This window comes from Rhynchophorus ferrugineus, unplaced genomic scaffold, assembly GCF_030347505.1.
Source record: "Rhynchophorus ferrugineus isolate W39M unplaced genomic scaffold, kcgeb_rfMv2 rfM2, whole genome shotgun sequence".
NCBI classification, from domain to species: Eukaryota; Metazoa; Arthropoda; class Insecta; order Coleoptera; family Curculionidae; genus Rhynchophorus; species Rhynchophorus ferrugineus.
In genome coordinates, this window is record NW_027472581.1 from 37,551,585 (window position 1) to 37,574,870 (window position 23,286).

Below are 23,286 nucleotides of genomic sequence, written 5' to 3' on the forward strand. Positions count from 1 at the left end.
CGGTTCCTCAGTTATAATCTAGATTTAACACATAATTATTCTATTTAGTGTCTGGTAAGTATGTGATTTCTTGTTTTCAACAGCTTTTTTAAACTTTAGACTTATGCAGTGATTCATATTGAAATTATTGGCTTCCGGCTTGGAGCCACGTCTATTAAATGAAAATAGCCGACCATTCGCATTCCTTAAAAATTGCATCATCTGGACGGGAGCTCTGATATGGAAGCTTTTTTTTTGTTCTAAAACTAGGTGGTGGAATGCATGATGCATACCTCATCGCGGAGACTTGCCCAGGAGTGACAAGTTGGACTGGGTTATGTGTGACTGCCTCTGAGCTTACCAATACACTAAACCGAAACCGCCTTACAGTTGACCTGTGTGGATCGCTACTGCTACTGCATTAAATGTGGGGATATGGCGCCCGCTGATCGGACAGCCGTTATTGGACACGAGGACCCGGCGAAAAAACTTATAGTGAAACTAACTATAGATTTTGAAACTTAACATTAACACAAGACTGAATGCTGCCGTATAGGGTCAAATATTATGACTACAGCGACGAATGAGGTCGTTCCAGCCTGGAACAGGGGAGGTTAGCGGTGACGCTGAACTAAGCTCCCATCATGTCCACCAGTTCGCGAACAAGCGCTTTTTTAGAAGAACTTGAGCTGACTTGTTGTTTGTGGAAGGGTTGACGTATCATGTGCTTTATTTCTGGAGGGTCAGTTTCCCTGTGAATTTGATTATTTCTATGGTTTTATTAACCATGGAACATTTAAGATCCCTTTTACCTGGTTGGGTGTAACAGACTTGAAGTAGACATTAGATCCGTAGAGGAGTTGGGACCAAATTAACATCTTGTAAAATAAGCATTTGACGGAGATGGGAAGTCTTGGTAGAAGGGCAGATCAGAGAAGGCTTGCTATGCCCGAACCTTTCTGAACTGATTTCTGGATTTGGGAATGTCAACCGAACCGTCGGTCGAAGTGAAGACCTAGGTATGTGACGTTATCCAGCCACGGAATTGTTACGGTGTCGATCTTAAGTTGTGAGACGCGCAGTGCGTAACGCTTCTTATAGAAAATAATGCCCTGAGTTTTTAAAGGAAAGGTAACCTCGAGCCTGGAGCCGTGAAAAAAGGAGTGTCATCAGCATAAAACGCGACGTCAATGTGCTCTTTTCTCGGCAGATCTGAAATAAAGAGGTTAAATAAGGCTGGGGCCAGCAAAAAACCTTGAGGTACGCCAGCGTCGATTTGTTTTTGACTGGAAAGTGTTTTCCCGATCTTGACCTGGAAAGATCTGTGCGATAGATAGGACTTGAAGAGAGCGGTTAGGTCTTCCGGGAGGCCCAACCGCACGCATTTTGTGATCAAACCGTCGTGCCAGACCTTGTCGAAAGCTTTGGTTAGAATCAGGAGAACTGCTCCTAGCTTTTTACGTTGGTCAAGAGCGTGAAGATCGAATGACGAGTACGAAAGCCGAATTGTTCATCAGAAATGATGTTGTTTTCCTTTGTGAAAGAATTGAGAACATAAGTATTGCCCTCTCAGCAAGCTTCGAAATGACAGTGGGAAAGCTAATGGTCCTGTAGTCAGATAATTTTGCTTTGCAGTCTCATGATGGAGTTAATTATGTTTGCCAGTTGCGCGAACTGCTTATGTGGGAGCTTTTTTAATTGGGTATCGATATTCCGTCGAAATCCCGAGATTTTTTGGTTTGAAGTTTGCCGATCATAGTCTGTAGAAACTTTGGAGACACCAGATGGTTGAGAAGAAAGACTGGTCTTTTGATGGAGTTGGATTGGTTGATGACAGTGTCATTGTCTTTAGGTTTGGTGTTTTCTGCGAGAGAGAGGCATGATACGGACCTCATAATCAGATTATTCTAGTCAAGAAAGTGCCTATCACGACTGAGCGATAAGCCAAATAAGGTTGATCTTATAGCCCTTGTCTTTGTTAAGATTATATTGTAAATCTGAAAACCCTTTCTTTGGATCTTTTTTTACTTTAGGCTTGACATTTGACATTTGGGGGACATTCTCCTGTATTGCTTCAATATAACTTTAATGTTATGTTGAATGAGGTATGTTGTTGCCTGAAGAAATGGGAGGAGTGCTAGTAAAACTTTTTCAGTCGTATCTTCTTCTATTTCACTTATGATAATAGGTGAGCATTTGATTCTATTATTCATTTGGACAACAGTTTTATTTATATAATTAATCTGTACCCATTTTCAATTTGTTTTAATTCATTTGTGGTAATTAAGTTAATTATTTAGATAATATTGTACAAATATAATGAATATAACCTATAAATTAAATAATTCAGAGCGAATACTTTTTAGTATGGTTGGTGGTGTGAGATGGACTGACCAATGCATTTTGTTGAACTAAATCATATAAAAATGTCTTAATAATTTTAAGTTAAAAGTTTCTTTCAAAACACAAATCAAAATTGACGCAATCGGTAACATTATTCCAAGAAGATGATGAAGTTGTTCGTTCAATGTTGAATTCAATTATTAATCAAGATATAGAGAATGATTGAGATCGTGAGATCACCAATTGTTGTGAAGTTACTCAAAACGTCCCATAAAGTAGTTAAATCGAGTCGAGGTAGAAATATCCAGTTCCTATCCTATACCCTGATCCACAATCCACAATCAAGTCGAATCAACCCATATCAAAGTTACGGCCTCCATTATCAATATTTACATCAAAGAAGTATTTATAAAGTTCGAAGTACTAATCTATTACACTAATAAAATAAGTATTCACGGTTTTGAACTTGAGCAACCAAAAGCTGTTTATAAGGTAAATTGTGGGGCTGCATATAAATCGATAGCCCGTTTTTACAATTGGTACTAGATTTCGAAATATTCAATAAATTAATTATCTTGCTATTTGTGACCATTAACGGCGGTTTATTGAACTACAAAATGAAATTAAATGAGAAATGAACAGAGACTGAATTGAGTCTTTTATATTGATTGGGATCTGTTTCACGCATTGAGGTCCTACAGTAATCGCTCACAGTGCCTTCGTCCCAAATCCTTGGTATAGCTTTTTCATTTTCGCTTCATCCTAGCGTATCCTCTCTCCTTACTCGTAACTTATATCAAGATATGAATACAGAGAATGTATTTTAAGAGATATTCGAACTTCAATTTTGTAGTAATTTTGCAACAAATTGTCGATTACATGCTGATAGTACGGTGATTTGTTTTACCGAAAAAGTTGTGAACAGCACTTTGAAACGACGGCCATGCTGCTGTTTCGTCAGTCGTTAAACATTTTGTAAACTTTGCGTCAACCATTAGTTTTCGAATATAACAGGCCCGACAAATATTGCTTAATAAATTAAACGATTTTCTTCCATAACGAAATCGTTACCCACTGGTGATGAAGATGAAGATCTTGAAGATCTTGCACTTATATCTGGACAAATTAGCAATTGATCGCTGTCCGTACGGGAAACTGATATCGACACTGATGATAGGTCCATACTGATGATACAGTGCCATATTTTTCCATTATATTATACCGACGATATTCATCGAAGAAAAGTATCATCTACATGATTTTTGATTCTCTCCGAATCATTGAAAAGTATATATTTTCACCAAATGACCACTTAACGGCTCTGTTCTCCAGGTGTTACAAAACAGATTCTGTACCCATGACTTGTCAGCAAAATAAAATTATCTTTGAGTGCATTTGTCATGAGTTTTCCACGTTTACCGAGAATCTAACATCCACAAGCGTAACAAAAAAATTTAATAAACTTTGCAACGTTGTCTCTGTCTGTCTGTCAACGTTATCTTGTCTCTGAATTTTTACACGTTCCGAAGTATAATCACAGCACAAAAGCAAGTTCCAGATGATGTTTAATGCAACATCGTCAACTGACAACGTTATAAGAGCGCAGTACCGTCACCATGCACGAACAGGAGAACCAGAACCAATCTTGACACAGAGATTGAACATCTGAGTTCAGGACGTGAAATACTCAAACCCGTATTTGCAAACTTGCGCAATAAAATTATATTTATACTCTAAATACAATCACCATCAATTTCTATCACATATTCTTTGTTTGATACGCTTAATACAATCCTAATTTAAAAATTATTTTGTTAGTCTGTATTTAACAAATTAAAGCTAAATTAAAATAATTTTAATTAAAAGCCTAAAATCAATAGTAACACTTTAAACAAGTTCTAATTTTCTGTGGATTGTCCAATAGTTTATACTTCATTTGCGAAGCAAAATAGTCCACTGTTCAATCAAAATTTGTAATGAATTTCGAATTTCGAGCTATTAAGCAGTCTTTGCAGTCTTTTTTCTATTTTTAGATATTATTGATTGCAAATTATAGTTTCTCTATACACAGAGATATGTCTTTGGCCATAGTGACTATGTCGTCGACAAGTGTTCTAAGCAGTGTCCCTTTTGTTATTTGGATCGTCATAAGTTATATAAATTATACAATATGAATGAAAAAAATATTTAAATTTAATCCCAAATATGTTTAAAATATACATATACTTATACTAGTACTATACTATCATTTCTCGGCATAAAATAAACATCAACTATTATTTATATTACAGACATGATAGCTGATTATGATGACGATACGCATTTTTGCCTAAAATGCCACTCCACCATATTAGGCCTAGATAACTATGTTACGCATAGAAAATCTGGCTGCAACAAAACTATTCATCCAGGTAATGAATGTAATAGAATAAACCAAATAAATTTTATCTAAACATGATGCACCTTCAGATCCATCAAAGTCGCCTTCGCCCAGTCAGCTGTTACCACCAGACGAGATAGGCTTGAAAGCAGATGATTTCTTTTCATCCCTAAAATTGAGAAGTAGTTCCAAAAAAGTTCCTCAGTCCACATCCGGTAGTATAATTATTTCTTTGTTCGTTCATTTTAACAACATCACATTCCAGGTAAAAATTTCAGTGGTATATTAACAAGAAGTAAAACCACCGCAGTAATACAAGCATGTATCAACAAAGACGCATCGGAGCCCCAACAATCGAAATCGGGGAAGAATGTTTGGATAGGTATCACTAATCAGTACCCTTTCATAGCCATATTTTATTTAAATCCGCAACTTATTGTTTAAGGTGGAAGTCAAATAAAGGATTTGGGTACAGGCGATAACCAGTCAAAATTAATTAAAGCGGTAGCAAATCTCGAACGAAGAAAAGAAAATGCATCGCCACCTAGATTAGGTGATAATATTTTATTTATTTAGTTTATGATTTATTTCTTTTTAATTTTAAATTTTAGACGATGTCTATGAAGCTTATGATGACGACTCAGATGAGTATGAGTACGATGATGAAGAGTCATCAGAGGAAGATTATGCACCACCCAGAAATCACACAGGTGGTAAATGGAAACCATCATCACCAATTCATTGGAATAATCGAAACGACAGAGAATGGAATATTCCTCCACCTTCTTTTACAGGTACATATTTGATTGACAAGGAGTTGTAGTTTTTGGAATATGAAAAAAATCTGAGAGTTGTCTTCCATATTCGCAAAACAAAATCATATCAATACAGCTAATGCTAATGGCCATAAATATTCAGCTTCGATGTCGATGTCGATGTTGATGGCTCTCCTAAACTAACTTTTGACTTTTTGCACTTGTGATTGTCGTAGATCCAGTTTTCATCGTCAGTCGTAATACACCACTGAAAAATATTCTTTTTGCCTGACAAACAATGGAACCACGATGTTAAAACCTTCATCAAATTCTTAGGTGTCTGAAAATTCTGAAATTGAGAGTTTAAGCTGAATTTTCATCCAATAAAAATTTAGTTTTTTGTTTGTTTTGTTCTCCAGTTCTTTGTCATAACCATTTTTAAATCATTAAAACCAAAACCAACAATTGTAATATGATAATATATAATTTTCAACGGTGTTTGATGGGACAGCTGGTTTCTGCAGCCCAAACGAAACAAAAGAACAAAAGTAATTAATATCGAAAATGTTATTTTGAGGGTCCCATGATTAACGTTTGTATATACTATAATGATGTAGAGAAAAAATTAGATTAGATTAGATTAGGCTTGGTTCTTCAACAGCTGTTTGCTTTCATACTTCACATTTCCATGAATAGATTCGCCGACCTAAATACACTAAAGCACCTAATATACACGTATTGTAATTTAATTCAATTCCTTGTTAGATACGAGATAAGATCGAATGTCACATCAAAATAACTCATGTTATTTTTACAAATTTATTTTGAGTGTTCCAAAATAGTACCCATTAGATACAGAATGCATTTATGCCAACGTTTTTTTCAGCATTAGAAATTCTTGTCGAATTCAATTTTTGGATTGGCGTTTCTAATTATTAACCCTTCCGTATCTCCTTAATTAAGAAGTCACTACTATTCAACGTAAATGTAAATGTAAAGTCCTGCCTCTTGAGAGAAATAGCCTCAGGATAACGTATAACAATCAAATAATATTAATTGTTGATAATTTTATTTTAAAACAATCAATTTTACACAATTTTTTTCATTTCACCTATTATGTTTTATCACGATAGTATTAAACCATCGTTAAATCTGAATATGTAGGGGGAAAATGGAAACCAAAGCGACTCTCTTCACCTCCACCATCATATACAAAAGGTAAATGGAAACCACTTGAGGAAGATAGCCATCCATCAACAGGTGGCAAATATCCCCCACCCGGTCATACTAAGGGCAAATGGAAACCTATCCGAAATGAAAACGAGGAAGAAGACGGAAATCAAACGAAAGGTTAATAACTAAATTACATGATATATTTTTATTTATTTCATTAATAATTTTTCAGGAAAATGGAAAGCAAGACTCGATATAAATGAAGATAGATACCCTCCGCCATCTCACACAAAAGGGAAATGGAAGCCTTCTTCCAAAGCGGATGATAACGACGTTCCTCCTCCAACACACACAAAAGGTAGTCATTTTAGAAGGTTAATTTAATGTCTATAATGATTTCTTCGTTATTTCAGGAAAATGGAAACCTAGAGTGGATGATGACGATGCACCACCACCAACACATACTAAAGGTACGTTTAACAACATGCTTCGTATTATGTATATTGTATTGTATGCTTTTAGGAAAATGGAAACCTAAAACAGAAAAAGATTACGACATACCCCCACCAACACATACTAAAGGTATTTCTAAATTATTTAAAAAAAACAATTGAATAACATTGCAATTTTAGGTAAATGGAAGCCCAAATCAAGTGTCATTGAATCACAAGATCTTGATATGTTAAAAGGTAATGCCACATTGACAGTATTTATTTCACTTATATTATATTTACTTTCGATACAGATAAATCAAAACAGTCAAAGCAAACAAGCCCAGGAACATCTTCAGTTCAAAAAGCTAAAGAAAAGCATGAAATAGCACAGACTACAACAAGTACTTCTGGCAGTCATCTGAAGGAGAAATCACAACAAGAACAACCACCATCCCCATCAACTTATAAAGAAGTTAAAACTTTAAAAACTAATAAACTTAAAACATCTATAAGGAAATTATCAGAGCAAAAGTCTTTAAAGAACGATGGCTGGTTACCAACTACTTCTGGTAAAAATTTTAAGATTATGGATGACTCTCCGTTTAGAAAATCTAGCGGTAAAATATATATATAAAAAAAAGTGGAATTACAGTAAGTAAAAGTCACACCATTTCAGGTACGATTCACTATTGGTGCAGTACATGCAACAGAAAGCTTGCATCTAAGCTAGTATATGAACGTCACTTAAAATCAGATCTTCATTTCAAAAGAACTCGACCAGAAGGCGAATTTGATGATGGAGCTACAATAAAAAGAAAAAGACTCAAAATTGAAGATAGTAATCCATCTGCAATATTCGAAGCTTCTTCAATTAAGGTAAAGCTAACGAATATTTTAATTTCAACTAATTGTAACATTATTTTTTCAGTTATTCATATATTTAATTTTTTTAAATTTTAATGTATTTCAATAAATTTTATATTTACGTTGTTTTGGCACAATACAAAACTGCTCAAAGGATTTAATGTACAAGTCCCCAATAACATTTTTATTTTATCACATAACTTTTGAGAAAATAAAACAAATTTATACTAGCAAAAACACCAACACTTAAAATTCTCGAAAGGTTTTGAAAATAAATTTGGAACACTAAAAAATATCTCAAAGAATAAACTATAAACTCTATATATCGAGTATTCCCTCAACATAATCATTGAAATATAACTCTTAGATAGTTTCTACATCATTTTAACCAACAAAAATTAAACTATGATGAATAAATTAATTGAAATATAAAATATCTAAGATCGTAAATCACAAACAGTTATATTTTAATTAAGTTTGTCATGTTTAATTTTATTGAAATTCGCTCACTGTTTTTGAACTTTGGCCTCAACTAGCTAGGATATGTCAGTTTTAAATGTTTTACGATTATGTAGATTTACTGTATGTCAATTTACTATCTGATTTTATATTTTCGTATCTCCGAATCTTCTCTGTTGAAATTGATCTGATTATGCAACTTAATCTCAAACATCATAGCTAGAAGTCAAATAACTACAAATGACAAGCAATATGTCAAATTTTAGAAACCTTGAGGTTGTAATAGAGTGATAGCAAGATTTATAAATTGATTTTTTTATTAATTATAAGGCAAGCTCTCATTCAAATTATTAAAAAAATCTGAAACGTCTTCATAGTATGATCTGCTTCCAATGAAACTCCCGCTCTAGCTTCCAAATAAACTACCAGTAAGATACTTAGATATTTCAAGTTTTCAATACCGTTTCACTAAACTACCTAATATATTTCTCTAACGAACACTAATGGAACTAATGGAACGTTCCCATTATTAATAACACAAATTTGAGTTGGCAATGCAAGTAGTCAATGAAACGCTAAAATGTCAGCAGCCTTGACACCAATATTTTTCTGATAAATGTTTGCTTGTTATCCTAAAATAAAGTTTCAATAAGAATGTCAATAAATTAGAAGTTCTCTCTAATTAAAAACAAATTACAAAGAAAAACACTTGCACGGAAGTGTTCTGCATTTTAAGTGATATTCTGGGACGTCATTCTAGTAACTTGATGTACTCAAAAACTAACTTGTTTATGTTAAATTAAAGAAATGTTCAAACAGTTGAGTGGTCATTTTATAATTTTAATTTAATATTTATTTAAGGAAAAACCAGTGCAATTGGAGAAAAAAAGGAAACGGAAGAAGATATTCCAAATATGTACGGTGTGCCATTCGAAAGTCAAGAAATACATGATGGGCAAACATTTGATTTCTCATTATCACTGTCGAAAAGGAGATATAACGACAGGGACCGCAAAAGGCTTAGTTTTAGAAAATATCTACAGTATAATATTGGAGAGCCCATTTCAATGCTGCGTCTGCAAATTTTACTGTAACACGCACGAACAATTTTTACAGCACTGGCAATCGGATTTTCACAAAGAGAAAAACAAAACCTATCCAGGCTACTTTTTGTGCGCCATCTGCAAGCAACGCTGCGAAAACTCGGAGAACATGTTTGATCATTTAAAATCGCCTGAGCACCTTGAAGTCGTCTCGGTGATTAATCGTTCTGTACCGATCACAATTAAGAAAATCAATGAGCTCTCCTGCCTGACCTGTAACAAGAAATTCACACTAAACATACAGCTACTAAATCATTGCAGAAGAACCGGTCATGATCAGATGAACGTGAGCGCCCTCGAGAGCGACAATTTCAAGTGCAATCATTGTAACAAAGTGTTTTTGAGCGCGATTTCATTGCAACGCCATAGAAAACTTAAACATAAAGAAAACTATTTCTTTTGTAGTTTTTGTAAATTAAAATTCAAGAGCAGTTGGGAGGCAAAAAAGCATCGGATGTCTTCCTCACACAGGTAAATATGAATTATCATTTTTAACATAAAATTAAAATTATACCAGTTCAAGAAACATACTTCTTATATACAAAAAATATGTAATAATTATTGGTAATATTTATAGATAATTTAAAAAAGCTTTCGGGTAGAAATTAATGTACAATTTATCATTATTTTTATCATATTCACCTATTGAAATTATAATTAATCCTTATTAAAAATAACCAAAAAAGTATTGAAAATCATTTTGTTAATTGTTCCTTCCAAAAACTACCAACTCTAACGATATATTTTTACCAATGACAAGAGATGATTAAGAAAAAATATTACCGTGTCAAGTTCGTCTTCAGATGCTTCACTTCCTAATTTCGTCTTAGAGTAGGCCAACTAAGTATTCAGTCATTAAAAGAAACTCTCTGATCTCATATGGCAACTGGCAGTTTTAATCTACTCTGCAAGAAGACAATATTACACATTATATGTTTAGTCATTGCTCAAGGATTCCTTAACTATGGTTGAAGTTTCATCAATACATCAAGTATGTGTTGATAATTCAATATATCAGGTATTTCCATGTATTTTCAATGATATATATTGGTAAAAAGGCAAAGCATCAATGATAACAATTATTTAACAATATAATCTAACTGTTAGATGGTTTTGACATTTCTCTACATAAAATAACAATTTACTCTTATTTAGTTATTTAGTGTATATAGACGCTAATCATAAATCGCTAAAATTACTTTAGCTCAAGCTCATCAATTACTTACAGAAACTTATGGTGACGCTGTTCGCCTTGGATAATTATTTATTATAATTAATAGCAGTAACGCAGAACTGCATAAAGAACCAAAAAAAGTTAAAAGACAATGGGCTTATTGGAATTTTCCATAATATTTCCATATATAATTTATGCCATTTGTTCCTCATTTTGAATCTTTCCCATCGCATGTAGACACCTAGAAACAGCTGATTCATCAACTGCTAAAATATCTGAAAGCTCTTTTATCCTGATTATCCACTAAATGAAACCATTTGGATTTGTGCCACCATGAGAAGTCATGTCGAATATTCCATACATAATGACATATTCGAATAAAAACTATTCATTTATACCTCATATACAACTTGATTTATTCCATTTCTACGACGATCCAAACTTATTGAACGCTATAGAATGTAGAGATACACTTTAAAAAAATTGTCGAATGGACCAATGGAATTATAGTGCAATTTTAATCTTCAAGGTACGCAACATTAGAAAAGAAAAAACCAAAGGATGGCAATTTACGCAGGCAATGTGAACATTGTAAGGAGTACTTTGCGAATTTCTTAATCCTGAAGGAACACCTAAAGGAAAGCCACCCGGAACATAAAATAAGGTATGGATTTTTAACGTTTCTATTTTAAACACATTGTAACCCATTATCATATAGATGTCCTCACTGTGGAGAAAGATTTATTGTGACCCAAGAATTAACTAACCATCTTCGAACAAAATCTTGCAAATTTTCTGATAATGCCGAAACAAGCGAAGATGCTCTCAAATGCGAAAAATGTCCCTTTAAGTCTGATTCTACTGCCGAACTATTGTTTCATGTGGCCCTACACGATGAACCTCTGGTCATCAATCCATTGGAATTCTTGGAATTGACAGGTACGTTATGATATTTTATTATAATATGTTGTAAACTAGCATACTAACGAAACATGTTTAATTACTTTTTAGATAACGACGTCAAGGCGAAACCCATTATAAAATATAAATGTCCTTTATGCGATAAATTTTTCCCAAAACACTCGTTACAGGCTCATTTGAGGTTGCATACTGAGGAACGGTAAGTGAAAGTGGAGAACCACGCCCTAGACGAGAATACTTATAACGTTAAATGAGAGATAACAGCATTATCTATACATCAAACAACCTTTTACAAAAACAATTGAATACCGTTAACACATTCATTTATTTTATTTTCGATTTCTTATAACTAACATCGAATATTGATATTTTAAAAATTTATGAAAACATTTTGCACACAAAATTACATTTTGTCTTGAAAGGTTTACGTTTACAGTTCAGTTCATTGAAGAATTCATTGGTAACTCCATTTATCCTAAAAAAAATTCTGTGATTTTCTAAGAACAAAATTAATTTACTTCTTAATTACTTAACTAACTTCGAAAAATTATCCCAAAAAATAGAAAGGGTATGTATGTTCGGCATTACAATTTTAGTTGAAACTTGAATTTATTATGAAAACAACTGTTTCAGGAAATCCTTTTATACTAGACAACTTTGTAATCTGCTTTTACTTAAGCTTGAACTCATTTATCAAAATATTTATCAATTTTTATCAATGTAAACCAAGTTACAAGCCAAATTTTCGTAATTTATTGGATGCTATCACATTCTACTTACTATTCATATGTCTACTTATTTAGACTTAACATGAATATGAAAACATTGTAGCTCAGGTTTATCGAATGTTGTTAGAATTTTAAGATGAAGCTGTTGTTCCTGAAATTCCTGAAAGTTTCAAACTTTCAGGAATAGCATATTTTACTTTAAAAACTAAAAAGTGGCACAAACCGAATATGGACAAAAATGTTAAATGAGCTTCAACACTAACAAAAACATTACGAGGTATCCTTATAGGTTATAATTAATTGATAACGCACTTCGAATCGAACTTGATATGTCTTAGCATATTCATTAGACAATTTCATCAATGCACAATATTTCCAATATTAATTTCACTATTTTCTTCTTATTTCGTTTAAAACTAATAGCTTACTACTTCTATTTTCCACCTTGTATAATTTATTTATGTATTTTTGTTAATAACAACCGGTATTTACCTTATCGGGGCTTATATAATTAATTAACACAATGTAAGTATTAATTGCTTGCTTGTATTCTGAACATTTTTTCATACATTGTTTTCTACTTTTTTCTCACATTTTTGGCAACATTGCGATAAGGTATCGAAAGAACAAAATTAGTTTAGCAGCAATCAAGTCATCTATCCATTTTCAAACTTCTTCAGTATCTTAAAACCATGTAAAGGTCAAGCTACGCTGTATCAATCTGAACAAGTGGTTGTCAGAAGGCACTAAAGTCTGGCAAGTACGCTGGATTTGGACTTCCATTGTTGTTTAAGACAACGCTCGGTTGATTGATTGATTTTATGTCTATTACTGGCTATTGCTGAAATTTTTTACCAGAATATGCAGTTCAGGTTGTTCAACTGACATCGATAGACATCTGCAATAACAGTTTCATTTAATAAATGATGATGATGGCTCTCCATGACTTATAGTTAGTCACAATACGGGCCAGAAAAATTTTCTTTTTGTCTGACTAACAATAAAACCCAAATATTAAAACGGTTCGAAATGGAATTTTAATAATCCTGTTTAAAAGCCAGTCATCTAGTGTAAAGATCAAACCAACATATGTAGAGATTATTAAGTTATTTTTATTTCAATTTTACAGACCCTATGCTTGCAAGATTTGCGATGCTACATTTACTCGAAAGAACAATTTGCTGTACCATGAAAAGAACCACGACAAGAAAGACAAATCGAAGCCGAAATCACAAACACAAACTCCCGGTGAAAAATCCTTCCTGTGTTCGACTTGCGGAGCGGGCTTTGGCAGAAAGTAAGTAGCTTTTTTTTCAGTACGAGCGTAAAGTTATTTTGGAGTGTTTATAAAATACGGAATTAGAAAGTCCGGGATAAAAACTTACGATAATCCCAATCCAGAAAAATGCATGGCTGATGTAAGCAGCCGAGACGCCCACTCGGAAATTATGGGACTGCGCCCCAGATAAACAGACGTGAACGCGCGGCTTTTTAACTGGCCGTATTTAGTGGGCCGTTTTTGCACTGAATACAGTATCATTCGCTTCCAAAAATTCTCACTCTAAAATAGTCAATTTACAGAGTGTTGCAAGTTAAGTTAAGAGTCTTTTAAAACATTTAAATAGCATAAAATTATTGCAAAAGTAATTCATTATTAAAATAGTGTGAATGGCAACAATTTCGTGATGAGTTTCGAGATAGTCATTTATAAATAAATCAGGAAACATATATTGCAGCTTGATTCTTCACTAGATTCTGCTTGGAAAACTGTTACTAAGACTATTACTAAGTTACTACGTTAAGTAAGTGAGTATATATATAAACATCAACATTGATATAGTTAGAAAATATTGTTGTACTTGAAAATGGAGAAATGTGATATACATTCGCAATCTTTGGCAAAATTGTTACGATAAAAGGACGAGCGCGTGCATTGCGTTTTCTGAAGAGTATACAGACGAAGAAAAATGTCACATACCACAGTCGGAAGCGCCAAAGATCTTGGACAAGATGGCACCTTTTTATCCACCTTTATCCAAAAAATTGTAAAACGTTATGGATAATAAGTGAGTTTTGAAAAGTGGACTTAATTTTGATATTATTCAACTATGCCAAAAAAGCATATACATTTATTTATCATCTTCCCAGGAAAGGTACTATTGTTATTTAGTGTCATATGGTCATCATAACATTAAGAAAGCAATTATAAAAATTACAGAGCATTATACCTTTCATTCACGCATTATACTTTGCCTTAACACAAGTTCAGGTTTAATTTTCTTCAAGCGGTAGTTATCAATAATGAATTGATTACGATTGATTTTATTTTCAGTATTTTTATGTTAAATATGGTTAATATTCAATAATAATATTAAATATAGTAAATATTCTTTTAGAATAATTACTTGTCCATTATACATTTCTATACTTTAATAAATGTTCAGCCAACTGTTTTTAGGAATAATATTAAACTTGACAGCGATATCAATCTCTTTCGTCTAGGATTTTTTATCTTCCAAATGTTTGTTTGTGCTTTAAGTGTTTAACACTTCACTGCTCATAGTAGAAATGAACTTTCATATTCAATCATTTAGCAGTAATTGGCTTCTGCTCTTCCAATTTATTTTCGATTAACTACTTTAAAAAGTGAAATAAATAAAATCTTTACATGTTTTACATATCTTTTTTTTAAGTCGCGATGAATGCATTTATTTCGAAGGTAAGAAGATGTTTTAACTAACGATACTAAATAAATTAATTATAACAATTTAACTATTGAAAAACTTTGCCGTTGTATTTTTGGACCACCCTCAGATTTGGAACCTATATCGATATATGGCAGACTTCGGGATTTGTGTGTCTGTGGTAACAATTTTTCTCCGTTAACTGTCATTTGTGTTTTACGTTATGTTAACTTTTATGTTGATTGTTTGGGTAAAACCCCATAATATTATACAATGTTACTCGTAGATCCCATTCTTTACTTGAGTATGTACTAATTACTAATTAAGAGGTTTAAAAAACCGAATCAATATTAGTCATAATTACCAAAATTGGTTCTAACTGGTGGCTGCAAAGACAACAAGCCTTGTTCCACAATCCCATACACAAATTCCCGGTAATCTCTTTTTTTTCAGTTTATAAATATATTAATTGAAAAAATGTTTCTACAACTTTTTATCATTTTTCTGGCAACATGACGATACCATATCGAAAGAACGATGTTGCACACCTTGAACCATCTTCAGTTTTTCGAAATCATGTGCCAGCCAAGCTAAGCTGCATCGATCTAAACAAATGGTGGGAAGGCACTATATTTGATGAACACACTACAACAGTGTGCAACAGAACCCATTCGGGGTGCAACGGTGTGTCTGTTACTGGGTCTTTCAAAACAAGAATGTATCATTCAGTTTATTCAATTGACGTCGACAGGCATCAGCAATAACAGATGCATTCAATTTTAGCAGTTGCCATTACAACTTGCTGATCCCACCATGCTGTGCGGCAAGACTATGGTCACTAATATTCTGTTTCGGTGCCGATATGAATAGTTCTGAGAGAGCCATTCACTCCAGAATTTAGTTTAGGGACTAACCCATGACTTTTTGTACTTGTGATTGTCATATCTTTCATCGCTAATTACAATAAGCTACAGAAGAAGATATGCTATTATTGCAGTTCTTATGGTAGCAATTTTTCCTTTTCTTTGTATATTTTCCATGGCATATATACGTATGAAAACAGTCGATCCATCATTTGCTAAGCTGTCTAAATGTTCTTTAAAAGTTTGGGTTGTGCTTTCGTCCAATAAGTTTTGCAATTCTTTATCATCAAGCTTTTTGGCTCTGCATAAGTTCTTAACTTTCCGTAACCAGTTTCATTATGAGTTCTTAAAAGTATGAGATGGGCTTCGGTAGTATATTTCATCATATCAAATAATTTAATTAACGAATGACGATAATGTAGTTTTGAACTTTCCAATGTAGACTATACTAACTGTATATACTTAATAAACCCATATTAAAGGGAAAACTATTATTTTATATTGAGAAGACTCAGAAACCTGAAATTTAGCTCTTAAGAACAGCACTTTGGTAGAAAATAGTTTGTTAGAGGAACTAACGCAATGTTGTATTAGCTATACCGTGGCTAGTTTTATAACACTACGAATTACAATAATCACACATTCACATTGCTACACGAATATTTTTATGGGACGTTTCTAACTAGTGCAAACTAAAACAGCCAATAAACAAAATTGCCATTATTTGACGGTAGATATATTAAACAAACTGCAGCTGCCTATTATGGCGCCGTCTATTTTCAATTATTTATCGCTTAATGTGATTTTAGTGAAGGCACGTGAATTCCGCTCTCAGCTCTTTTTTCACGGTTTTAATCACGTAAGATCTTTATCGGGCAATATTGAAAATAAGTTTCACGCCAGAGCGTGTCCTATAAATAGCAGGTTGATTCTGCTTTCCGTTCCGTCAAGATCCAATTTAACGTAAGATGAAAAAAATCGAGCCGATTCTCAACGCTAAAACTCCCGGCATCCAGCGAGCTCACCTGTGGTAATAACGGGCCGAGCGAATTTATTGTAAATGAAACAGTATCTAAAGGCTATTTATATCTGTTATTATATTTCTTTCTCATTAAGGATATATCTTAGTTAGCGATATAACCGTGTGGTTCAAATGAATATTTTTCGCTGGTCGCAGGTTCGACTTCTAGAATGTTTTTTACATTAAACCAAATGGGAAAATATGTCTGCTTAACGGGTTTCAAGCTGCTTTAATGTGGAACCTTCAATCTCATAATTTGGAATATAAGTATTAGATATATAAATATAATTTAAAACGTGCTCCCCTTTGAGATAAATGATTATTCCATTTTAAGACAATATCGAAGTAAATACGTACTGTTTTTTGTATATATTTCACAATTTAAATATAATTTTCCTTATTTTATATCCTACTCCAAACATGGTGAACCCTAGTAATATAACTTTTTCTAAGAAGAGGAGATAAACATAATTTTTTAGAGCATTGGTAATATTAACAGTTTCATGAAGGAAATAATAATTTCATTAAAATTAAACATTGTTACATGTCTGTTATATATAGTTATGTTATATTTATACTAATTATGTTATATATGTATATGTTAAGTTTCGCATTATGCAAATTGGAAACTGTATGGAATCATGTAGTTTCTTTAGACATCGAAACATATATACAGTTGAATTTCATATTTTTCATATTATGTGTTTTTATTCATTCAATAAATTTCCGTAAATTCATGTCTGTTATATATAGTTATGTTATATTTATACTAATTATGTTATGTATGTATATGTTAAGTTTCGCATTATGCAATCTGAAAACTGGATGGAATCATCTAGTTTCTTTAGGCATCGAAACATATATAGAGTTGAATTTCATATTTTTATAATTTTGATATTAGGAATTACACTCGCGTTGACTGATATTGTTCTAGTTCCGTTATAATATCGATTATCTTTTATTGTCTCTTAATTATGTGTTTTAATTCATTCAATAAATTTCCGTTTCATTTTCTTTCATATAATTATGCGAATAACTGCGAAGTACACACTTCCTGCCACTCTGATAATACTGCTTGAGGTCTGCATTTAGGGTTTTATTAATGTTCGGTATTTCAGAAAATCTAAAAATATAAATAAAGTTTCAAATATTTTCTGTGTGAATGATTTATTTCAATATGCGAAATATTATTATTTTTGTTAATTTCTGAATCTCAACCTGATGAAATCTAAGAACTCTGCGCTGGTTTTTTTCCTAGACTCTATCATGTATTTTTTTTGTATAACATATTAGATACGCTTAGCACAATCTTAATTAATTTTATTACTACTTTTCATTTGTATTTGGATTAATTCACAAGCAAGACGAGTGCGAGAAAATAATCAATATGTATTCCTCAATTATAAAATTATAATAACTTATAGCTATAGTTTACACTAAAGTATTTTATATAAGTTTTACACTAAGTATTTTATATAAGTTTGTATGGATTGGTTCGCTTCAATCTCCTGACAACCTGCGCGCTGTCCAGCAGTTGTATTGCTTCCACGTTAGTATGACTTAGTAATCTTCTTTCGTGTTTCAAGGCGAAATCTTGGATAATTTCGCAAATCCATTTGATTTCCAGGTCATCGTGCAGTTCTTACGTAGCGATAAGCATTGCTAATCAATCGAAGAACCTTATTTTGACAGCGTTATTTGACTAGTTTATTTGAATTTTTAGTGCAACCCCATATTTACACCCCATAGGTCCAATCAACCTCTCTGATTTTAGATCAAGTTGAGCGTATCTTCCGACTAACCAGTATAATTGTTTTATTTTGGTTTTAGTGTGTTTTGCTTTTTGTCTAACATTATGTTTCCAATTTAATCTACCGTCAAGATGGATTCCAAGGTATTTAGGTGATTCTACTTGAGGAATCTGGCATCCATTGACCATCATGTATTGCAATTATTTATATGTTTCTACATGTTTTCGATATCTGACATTCACTTGTTCTTTTTTGCGTTTCTCTATAAAAAAGAACAGCTTTTCCATTTAATATTATTGAGTTATTCAGTGTGTACAAACGGTAATCATGGAACACTCGAAATTGTGTTTTCGACATCAAACAACTTCGGAGTAGATGAATGTTTTCATTGCCTGCCAGGTAAAAAAGGAGTATTCTTTGATGTATTGTGAGTGGTAATGAAAAATGAATCTACTACTACAATCCCAAGTGTAAAAAGTCATGTGTCAATCTAGAAAATCGACGACAGAACGATATCAAAAGGGAAGCATAAATATTCGCCAATATCCATGACCATAAAATCTTACTTGTATATATATGATGGGATCAGCACAGTGTAGAGTAATACGAGCTGCTAAAACAGAATGAAACTGTAACTATTACTGTCTATTGTCATATTGTTAACAAATAAAGTCACCCTCTTGTATAAAAACGCTCGGCCACACCTTCCAAGAGTTATGAAAGATAACTGTTGCACTTTGTATAGGAAGTTCTGCCGCGACCAGCATACTCACAGGACATAGCGCCTTCTAATTAATCCGCCTGTTCAGATTGATAAAGAATGGCTTGGCTGGTGACCATGTAGCAACACATGTCAATACACGAAAGATGTGCGACAATAGTAACCATGACGGGCTTGCTGCCAAACCAACATCATTTTTATGACACACTATGACGTTTGACGAAAGATGGGAAAAAATTCTGGAAAATATTTTCATTAATATACGCATTGTTATACATTTATATATTATTACATTGTTATATATTTATATACATTATATATATATATATATATATATATATATATATATATATATATATATATATATATATATAATATAAAAGATTATTTGTATATGCGTAATCAAGATGTTTAATATATTGCCGAAATTTGTAAACTCGTAGAATCAAGCAATATTTTCTTTCTCATTTTATTCTACTTAAAAAGAGGCACAATTCTGTCTAATTAGTTCGAAAACGTAAACGAATTAGCCTGTCAAATTCGCCCAGTTATCAGACGTATGCAAAATTCTTGAAAGTAATAGTGATACGAGGTTATAACTCTAACCTATAAACTATTGTGGCTGTATAATTAACTGTAGTTTTTAGATGTACTATAATGTTAAAATAAATTATATTTGATAACATGTTTGTTCAATTATTTTATTTAGATTAGAACTGAACTAAAACTCAGAGTTGGTGCGACAATATTCCGACATTTTGACTTCACAAATTTCGATGACGCATATATAAATAAACTTTGAATAGACTATACTGGTAATTTTCTTCCAATTAACCAATGCATTTTGCTATATTTAAAATCCAGTTGTTTTCTTTTTTACATATTCTTTTCAGCGAAGTTTTGCATCAAGATTCATTCCAAGATCCTTGTTTGCAAATGAAATCATCAATTTTATTACGACGAATTTTAAGACACACAAAACCCAGTTAATACAAAAAAATCAAAATTGGTTTTAAAAATAATAGTAAAGACCTTATACTGTTAAATATGTAAGTTTTTATAGTCATCGAATGGGAGTATCATTTATATAACATTTAGACATGGTTACGCTTCAATGAGCTGATTATATAACCAATTCTATTTCTAGCTATCCATTGTAATCTAGATATTTTGATTGATAATTGATCCATTAGAGGTATATTTTCGATTGGATCAAATCAACAGTTTAAATCAAAAACAGAACCGTTACCAAAATGCCAAATGTTAAAATGCTTTATAGAGGATTTCGTTTCTTGTTTTTCAAATTGTCAAATCTCCATTCTTCATAGGCCTTTACCAAAAGAATATGTTCACCATCAGCTATCAACGGCAATCAGTGATTCCATAGCATAATTCCCACAAATATTGTTTTGTTCGTAATTGTGAACATATTCAAGCCTAAAAAACTGTATTATGAAATATGATTTTTCCAGAAATTGTGTGTTTTGTATTTATTTACATTTTTCATTGTCGGAATTTAGAATCTAATGAGGTAGTAGAACCAGTGGAGTGGTTGGGGTGGTTGGTACAGAACTAAACGTTAAACAGTGGGTCCGCAAGCCCGTTAACCATCATCTTACGCTCGTATTTAACGTTGGGGTCGCAGACGGAGGCGGCAGTCGGCCTAAACAGACATTTGCCTAACGTATTATCCCGTAATTCCCCGGGCAGGCCGTATTTAAGTTGCCGGACCAGGCGCGTGATATATCGGGGCCGGCGCCACGCTAATGTGTGCCTAAGTTATCCGCCGGCAGATGGGGCCGCGGTCGCGGACGACGCGCATTTCGGCGCGCTCGAGATTTATGAAGGTGTTAGGTTAGTTTTAGAAGGTGCTTAATACGTGAACGGAACCCTTCAAATACATAATACATAAATTATCAATGCCAAGACAAATATTAAGTTAATGCTTCCTTATTTTCGATGAAATGAGTACAACGAGAAAAATTTTGGATTATTTTTTGAAATCGGTAAAATTCTTGAATCTGTACATTATTAAAATCAAGTTATCATCACAATCAAGAATATTTTTCTAGACAACACTGGTCTGCAAAGAAAATGTTTTTCACCTCATTATTTTCATACATGATAACATTAAATTTGATGCTCTTAACTCGAAATTTAACATGAAAATATATACGCCACATATATTTTATTTATAATATTTATTTAATTAAACGGTATTTTTATAGCAGCATTAATTACAAAAATCTATCTATTTAGCATTAATCTATCTCTTTATATAATTCAAGCTATTTTGTAGTTGTTTTCCTTTTCATCGTATCAATTGGAACTTCTCAGCAAAACTGCCAACAGAAATCGCCAAATATTGCTTTTAACCTGATATAACATATAATTCTAATAGGGATACATCTTCCATACTTATCTGATATTATCTGAATATTAGTACTATATTTTCGGGAGACATATTTTTTACAGTGCGATTTCAAAAAATTAATTTTGAGCATCATATTGAAGGTCATGTCTGTTTTTGAACACTTTTCGTATAATTTATCGCACGGAGCTAATGGAGTAACGATAAGATACCTGAAAAAATTATATAAATCAACATGGACATACTGTATTATTGCATTAATTATATGAAAAGAGATTACCGACTTTTAAGGCTATTTAAAACCTGTTGGTACTTGCGTGTATTCTGATCAAACTGTGACAAAAAAAATGACAAAAAATGGTACAATATATATTAAACAAAATATTTTCCATTACTTTACATAACGTTCTCCCATTTTTCTGGAATTATGACGATGCCGTGTCGAAAGAATGATAACTGAGCTTTATTTGTGCAAGAGGATGGCTTTGCATCAGCTACTCGTTTATCATCTGAAGTAATACTATAGAAAATGTTACCAAAAAAACCGAACTATTAAAATCCTACATTACAATCAGAATGTTTAGAATCAAACGAGAAGAAGCTTACTCTACAATAAAAAAGCTAAAGAATGTATACCACAAGGAAGTGTACTTGCACCAATGCTTTATCTACTCTACACTTGCGATATACATAAAAGGTGAATATTACCACGGCTACATTTGCTATTGATAGTGCGATTATAGCTGTCGGAAACAATAGTGAAGAAGCCTCACGAAAATTACAACAGACAAGTGACAATATAAATAATTGGACACAAGCTTGCTTAGAAAATAAAAATTAATAAAAGTAAATCCACAAGTACAAGCACCAATAACATTAAATAATACTCTCATTCCATATAGCAACAACGCCAAATATCTCGGAATAAATCTTGATGCAAAACTTCGCTGGAAGGAGCATATAAAAAGAAAAGAAAAGAACTGGAATTGAAATATAGGAAAATGTACTAGCTAATTGAAAGAAAATCACAATTATCAGTACAAAATAAATTGCTATTATATATGCAAATACTGAAACCTATATGAACATACGGTGTTCAATTATGGGGATGTTGTGCAAAGAGTAACATAAACAAAATACAAATTTTCCCGAACAAAGTCCTGAAGAGTATTGTGGGAGCACCCAAATACTATAGGACTGATTACCTACATCGAGACCTTCAGATACCCACAGTCAATCAAGAAATCAAAACAATTGCAGGGGGGCATGAGGAAAGAGTCCATTCTCATGAGAATATTGAAGTATTGCAGTTTTTGGATTCCACCAGAACCGGACACAGACTCAAGAGAATCCATCTGATCTTGTGTAGTGTTGTGTAGTGAGGTACATATAATAAAAATACAGCAGTGACATGTGTAAACATTATTTCACATAGACTGAGATAAGGCCGATGGATCCTCCTAGTTCTGCAGTAATAGTTTCGTGTGGTTTTAGCAGATCGTAACTGCATCTTGCTGAATAAACCACACGAGTTTAATAGTTTGATTGTTTAACAGTTACTG

General features: G+C 32.7%; 1 protein-coding gene across 1 annotated transcript in view; it reads left to right on the forward strand.

Moving 5' to 3' along the window:
• The window catches only part of LOC143192033 (uncharacterized), a 101,746-nt gene that overhangs the window by 41,276 nt on the left and 37,184 nt on the right, over positions 1-23,286 (forward strand). Inside the window, exons 2-18 of the mRNA XM_076397490.1 lie at positions 4,614-4,733; positions 4,792-4,917; positions 4,968-5,084; positions 5,148-5,255; positions 5,314-5,496; positions 6,622-6,807; positions 6,863-6,988; positions 7,044-7,100; positions 7,153-7,212; positions 7,263-7,319; positions 7,376-7,681; positions 7,741-7,940; positions 9,249-9,961; positions 11,194-11,328; positions 11,383-11,603; positions 11,676-11,784; positions 13,443-13,610. Coding sequence (XP_076253605.1) covers positions 4,616-4,733; positions 4,792-4,917; positions 4,968-5,084; positions 5,148-5,255; positions 5,314-5,496; positions 6,622-6,807; positions 6,863-6,988; positions 7,044-7,100; positions 7,153-7,212; positions 7,263-7,319; positions 7,376-7,681; positions 7,741-7,940; positions 9,249-9,961; positions 11,194-11,328; positions 11,383-11,603; positions 11,676-11,784; positions 13,443-13,610 — 2,990 coding nt within the window. The 5' untranslated portion in view covers positions 4,614-4,615. The remainder of the gene's footprint in view (positions 1-4,613; positions 4,734-4,791; positions 4,918-4,967; positions 5,085-5,147; positions 5,256-5,313; positions 5,497-6,621; positions 6,808-6,862; positions 6,989-7,043; positions 7,101-7,152; positions 7,213-7,262; positions 7,320-7,375; positions 7,682-7,740; positions 7,941-9,248; positions 9,962-11,193; positions 11,329-11,382; positions 11,604-11,675; positions 11,785-13,442; positions 13,611-23,286) is intronic.